Genomic DNA, 5,975 nt, shown 5'->3' with positions numbered 1-5,975 from the left:
AACAGTTTCGAGTGAAAAAAAAAAAATATATATATAAATCACAGTGCACACCAGTGGAATATCTTCAAAGAGAGGTGAGCTGCACTTTTTCCATTCAAAAAAAAAAAAAAAGAGAAAACAAATGTGCACTGAAGGCCTCAGCCCTGAAATGTCTGTGCAAAACAAATCTTCATCTCTTGAAAAAATATGAAATTAGGGGAGCCTAGACACTTTTTGAGCACAAACCATCTCTCTTAAATCTGTACATTAAACCAACTTTCCAAGAAGTTCTCCAAAAAATAAGGTAGCAGCACAGTTCAAATCTAGAGAGAAGAAAGAGGATACCTTTATATTTTCAAATATGATTCTGGTCAGAGTGTGAAGAAAAAGAAAAAAAAAAGGAAGCTCTAATTTCATGTACTTCAACCTTTTACCTTAGTGCCACTTTAGGTACTTTTGTCAGTGGTCCCATAGCGTTGATTAGGGAAAGGGCCTGAGGGGTCTCTCCTCTGCAGGTTGGGCAGAGTGGGTAAGTGTTGGTACAGCACAGTTCTGCCCCCTGAGAAAAAACCTTTGATGTTAACTCTACAAACTGCTAGAATATGTATATAAAGTAGCCTAGTTTGAATAAAACTCTGTACCACTTTGTGTACCTGTTCCTGAACCAGCTAACCTAATACATACCTGCTCTTGGGTTGGTCAGTCCTCCATGACTGGGGTTGGTTGGTGTGCTGTGATAGAGAGAGGCCAGGTCATTGGGTGTGTAGGAGCGCAGAAGGTTCATCATGCCCCACTCAGTGTCCAAACCGCCTCCCATAGATGTAGATGTAGTCTTCAAAGGACCCAGGGTCTCAGAAACTGTGGATGGACCTGAACCTTGTGATGTGGTTTTCACACTTCTCCCTGAGATAAGCAGCCTGTTAGATCCGTCCCCTGCTGGTCCTCTGAAGCCAGGCTTCTCGCCGGTGTCAGCTTCCCTGCCTGTAGGCACCGCATACTTGAATCTCTTGCTGGAAGGTTCACCAAAATCCATCTGGGGGAGGCTCCCAAATCGGCTCGACAGGCACAGCCTGGCAGCATCTGAGTGCCAAATGACGCCGCTTCTCGCTGGGTAACTCCTCTCACCGATTCCCACTCTGTCTGGAGGGCCCGTTCGGTCCATGACATACTTGCTGCCTGTGTTGGACTTCCTCATGAGTTCTGTATAGCGGGAGGATTCCTGACTGGGGTGTGCATCAATGTTGTGTCTATGACGCTGGGTCTCCTGGACAACATCATGGAGGGGTGCATGGATAGGGGACCGCTTAGGACCTTGAGGTGGGTTAATAGGTGTCTTTTCTTGAGGTTTTGCAGGTTGGGGGGGTGGGGACTTGGTTCGACGAGGGTGGCGCTGGTCAATCATCGGAAGTGGGGCGACATCTTTCCCATCAAGCGCAGGGGGGCAACCTGTGTAACGTTTTTGTTTCAAGCTGCCTCCGAATCCATTCTTCTTTGTACCGTCTGACTTGTCTTTATGAGTCAGCTTTTTGTGCATTATCATAACCTCTGGGTACATGGTTTTATATGCACAAAACGAACAGGCAATTGGAATTAATGCATTTCTGGGTTCTGCACTGGCAGAGATGGAGAGAGACACTTTTAAAGACAGATTTAATGGGGCCTCAGAGTTCTCGTCTTTTATCTCCTCCCTTTCCATCTTCAGGTTAACAGGTACGGGGCACTTTACGACCACATCATCAATCGGGGAGTAAGCAGACTTGGAAATTAATTTCTCACACTCAGCATTCATCTGGACGAGTGGTCTGCCAAGCTTGCTACCTATGCTATCAAATCTGTCCTCTGGCGTTCCATTGGTGCACGATCTGGCTCCAGGAACCCAGAGTTTGGATCTATTTGGAGCAGGATTTTCATTGTCATTTCCATGTTTTCCATCATTAGGAGAGGGCACTGAAGGCACAGGTCTGCTGGGAATGTCCACATAAGGTTTGTCCTTGTGACGCCGATCCAGGTGATACTTCAGGGAAGTCTTCTGGGCTGCAGCATAGTCGCAGTAAGCACACTTGAACGGTTTTTCACCTGAAACAAACAAATAGTTAAGTATGAACATAGTTTGAAATACAAGCCACAGAATGAGACCTGCTGTATAGCACTGAGTTAATGTATGCACTCTCAAATCTATGAATAAATCATTCAAGCCAAATGTGTTACGAATACCTGTGTGAGTCCTCTGATGAACTGTGAGGTAATAGCTTGATCGGAATGACTTGCCACAGTAACTGCATTCTTTTGATCTGACTTTTGATCGATCAAAACCATCTTCGCCTTTGAAAACACACACAAATGCATAAATAAATACGTAGAAAGGAATAGGACAAACAAAACATTGCAAAAGCCAAGTGCTATAATCCCTCCTATCAGCAGAGGGAGCACTTGGTAACAGAGTTCTTTGTATGAAACAACTGGCAAGACAGTGAGTGGTGCATGAGAAAGTAATGAGCCCTAAATTTACCTGGACCCAGGTTTTCTGTCAGCGCTGCTTCCTCGAAGCCCTCCTCAGAGCCTTCCTCTGCATGCTCAAGTGAGCCTACTCTCGACAACTTCCCGTCAACAGAGGAAGTTGGACTCTCTTCGCCTCCTCTCTCACGCTTATGGACCCTGGAGTGGAGAACTAACTGGTGGTAGGTCCTGAAGGTTCTATGACATTCCCCACAAGTGGTTGGCCTTTCTTTGTCCTTATCTTTCTGCATTAGAGACCTCCGCTGTGGTTCTGAGTTTTCTACTACAGTCTGCTGCTGAGACCGGAGCTCTCTCCCAAGGACCTCTTTCGTAGCTTTGTCTCCTTGTCCCTCAGACCAAATATTATTCAACTCCTCCTTATCAGAGCCGCATTCTTCATTGTCTGTGCTGGCTTCCTGGCCAATATCTTTAGTAGTATTAGGACCAACTGCTATCTTGCCCTTTGTAGCAAGTTGCCAGGCCTGATATGTATTGAATGGATCTAGCTGAGGAATCCATTTTGATGATCTCTCATGTTGCAAACTATTTCCTGTAGAGCGAGGCAGAAGTCTTAGACTGTGAAGAAATGTTTCCTGTTTGGTAAGGGATTCAGTAGTGCCATCCAGGTTCTCCTCGTCTTTATCTTTGTCAGGCTCCACCTCTCGGTTGTGTACTTTACTGTGTTCAGCCAAACTGTCATGGTCAGGGAAGAAAAACCCACAAACCATGCACATTTTGTAAATAGTGACTACAGGCTCTGGAGCAGAGTCTTGGACAATGCCATTGACTGTGACCGGGGTCTCCAGGTCTTGCTGGGCCTTGCTCTTTGCTCCCGGTTTTACATGCATCTTCATGTGGTTCTTGAGGAACCAGGGCTCTCTAAACCGCCGTCCACAGACATTGCAGCAGTAAGTAAAGTAGTCCTTGTGTTTCCTCAAGTGGGTCTCCAGCTCACCCGCATCTTGTGAAACCTGACCACACACAATACAGCTGTGAACCTCCTCTTTTTCAATAGGGAGGCTGCTCGGTTTGGGCCGGGGTCTCTCTCCTGGGATCCTGAATTCAGCTTCAACTCGAAGCACAGCGGGTTCAAAGAAAGTGGTGGGGTGCTGTGTTAATACGTGGGGTCCTAGCTCATCCTGATGAGTAAAAGTCTGATCACAGAACATACAAGATAGTGGCACACTTCCTTCAGATTGCAACACAGCCTTTTCTGAGTAGGTGGTGTGTGGTGTCATGCTAGAGCCAGGCCCTGGGATGCTTGCATTGTTACTTATAAGAACATCTTGGGCAAGTTCATCTGGGCTCTCCACACACGGCAGCAACGAGTGAGTCGGCATTGTCCTCTGCTGTGCACACTGTCCAGATTATAGCCTGGGGGAAAAAAATGGGAAAAGTATCTTTAGGCACTGCTGAATATCAAAACAGAATCAGGTAGCTACTACCTAATTTAAGATAAAATCAGCTTAAAATACACCACGCAGAGAGAGTTGTCCTCCCTTATACTGAAACAGGAAATGTATCTTCTTCAACAATCAACTGCTAACTCACTCGACAACTCATTTCCTGCAGCCAAAGATAAAACATACAAAAACAGTGTTTTTCTTGCTCACAAAGATTATTTTTTTCTCAATTCTTAGCATGTATATCTTAGTATGAATATAAAACTTAATTTGTGAACAATCAACTACAGAATTTGTCATACTTGATATCACACTAACTTAATAGGGTTAATATCCTTATATAGGTTTATACTGTCATTCTAGCTCACATTTAAAAAGGTTATGGTTAATTTGTCAACTGCATTGTTTCAAAATGAGTGTAAATGATAATAGTCACTATTAAATATTAGACAAAATACTGCAATTGAATAAAATAGTATTCAAATACCTTTTCATTAAACCATTAATGTAATATTTAACATTTTTTGGACACAAACAACTTCTCATTTTACAACCATCTTGTTTCTTGGCCACACCCAAAATTAATACTTGACAAATGTTATGCAGACTTCAGTTTGATTGGTGCTAAACATTAAACAGCAGCCACTTAAGATATAAAGACTTTTGTTTTTGATATTATACTAGCCTACGGTCCCTGGCTGCCTTGTGGACGCACACTTTGCACATTCATACGGTATGCTCCAGGTGTAAGTTTTGTTTTCCCTTCTGCCTTGTGACCACTGCCCGACTACCTCCTTGTCACAGCAGTTCTTTCGGCATGCATAATGAACTGCTTATACATACAGAGAAAGTTAAAGAAATTCAAACCACACTGTTAGTTTGACTGGCACAAGAGTGGAGTTGACTGGACCGGCAGATTAAAGGGCTCAAGGCTGATGCAAATGCAGGTGAAGACCGTGGCAACAGCAAAACATACAGCAGCCACTGTAGCATCAAACTATCTACATGACTTTTTCTTTTCTTTCTTTCTTTTTTTTTTTTTTTTTTTTTTTTTAAATTCTACCAAATTAATTAATTAACATTACATCACCAATATAGTGTTACAACCTGGCAATGTAATTGGGGAAGTCCCAACTGTAAGTTTCTAGTCACTTCCCAGTGAATCACCCCTTTTCCCCTCAATAATACAACATTGTATTTTTTAAACAAACTATAACGCTGGTACCAAACTCAGTATTTCTTGCTTTAAGCAGTTGTGTGTACTTCTGACTGAGTCCAGGTGAGCACAGCCAACTGTCGATGATGAGCCAGTGATTTTTCTCTTTTAAAGCACACGCATGCTTTGTGTGAGGTTAACGTTAGCCAGCTTGTTATTCAAGGAGGCGCAGCCCTCGTTGAGACCATTTAACGTTAGTTTTCCCGTGAGGGGATGCTGAAAAGTCACAGTTAACAGCTTACAACGGAAGTTAACTTCACGGTAACTTCACCAGAGAGTCCGGGGCTATTACATCTCTATATGTGCATAATAAAGCAGAGCACGAGGAGGAATTGGTTTCCGTTTTCGAGCAGCCGCGGATCGATAATCAATCACGTTGCTGGCGTTAACTCTGATTGGGAACAATTCAAATCATTAAGAAGCAGAGTTTGGCTAACAGTTCAACTCGACTACCACCGCGTCCCCGAGGACGGTCACTAATTGTGTTTCATCACAACAGATTGGTGCAAATCAACATCAGCCATACTTTGTGTACTTACGTTGCTGCTTATTGATTTGATTAACGGCAGTTTGAAAAGTTAAACCCCCACCCTCCTCCTCCTCCTCCTCCTCCAGATAAGTAACTTAACGACACGCTAACGTCGCCAAGTTACACGTTAAACCGTGAACTCCGGGCAGGGCGACTCGCACTCTACCGACACCGACGTTAGCTTAAAAAAAAAAAAAGTACACCTTTCTGTTCGCCTCGACTCCCGACTCAAGTGTAGAAACTCACCAAACAATACCTACCGACGGAGAGTTTCCGGATTAATAATGACACGGACGCTACGGAGCGACTGAGTTCAGGGAGCGAAGCCGTTTTGGTGCGAGCTGCCTCCTCA

The 5,975-nt window shown here is 43.9% G+C and overlaps 1 protein-coding gene across 1 annotated transcript; it reads right to left on the bottom strand.

The window, feature by feature from the left end:
• Positions 1–425: 425 nt before the first annotated feature.
• On the bottom strand, positions 426–5,975 carry znf217 (zinc finger protein 217). The gene is made up of 5 exons (XM_070911112.1): positions 5,884–5,975; positions 2,489–3,849; positions 2,194–2,301; positions 664–2,055; positions 426–538 (listed from the first exon to the last, which is right to left on the bottom strand). Exons 2-5 carry the CDS (start codon positions 3,813–3,815, stop codon positions 426–428), a joined length of 2,940 nt encoding a protein of 979 aa, XP_070767213.1. The 5' UTR covers positions 3,816–3,849; positions 5,884–5,975.

This window comes from Enoplosus armatus, chromosome 8 (genome assembly GCF_043641665.1).
Source record: "Enoplosus armatus isolate fEnoArm2 chromosome 8, fEnoArm2.hap1, whole genome shotgun sequence".
NCBI lineage: Eukaryota > Metazoa > Chordata > Actinopteri > Centrarchiformes > Enoplosidae > Enoplosus > Enoplosus armatus.
This window is presented reverse-complemented; position numbering and strand designations above follow the sequence as displayed.

Excerpts from the sequence above, each read along its gene's own strand:
- znf217 (XM_070911112.1), bottom strand. The coding sequence starts at position 3,815 with ATGCCGACTCACTCGTTGCTGCCGTGTGTGGAGAGCCCAGATGAACTT. Across the intron at positions 2,302-2,488 it reads GACAGAAAACCTGGGTCCAG|GCGAAGATGGTTTTGATCGA; the intron begins GTAAATTTAGGG and ends GTGTTTTCAAAG. Across the intron at positions 539-663 it reads ACTGACCAACCCAAGAGCAG|GGGGCAGAACTGTGCTGTAC; the intron begins GTATGTATTAGG and ends GTTTTTTCTCAG.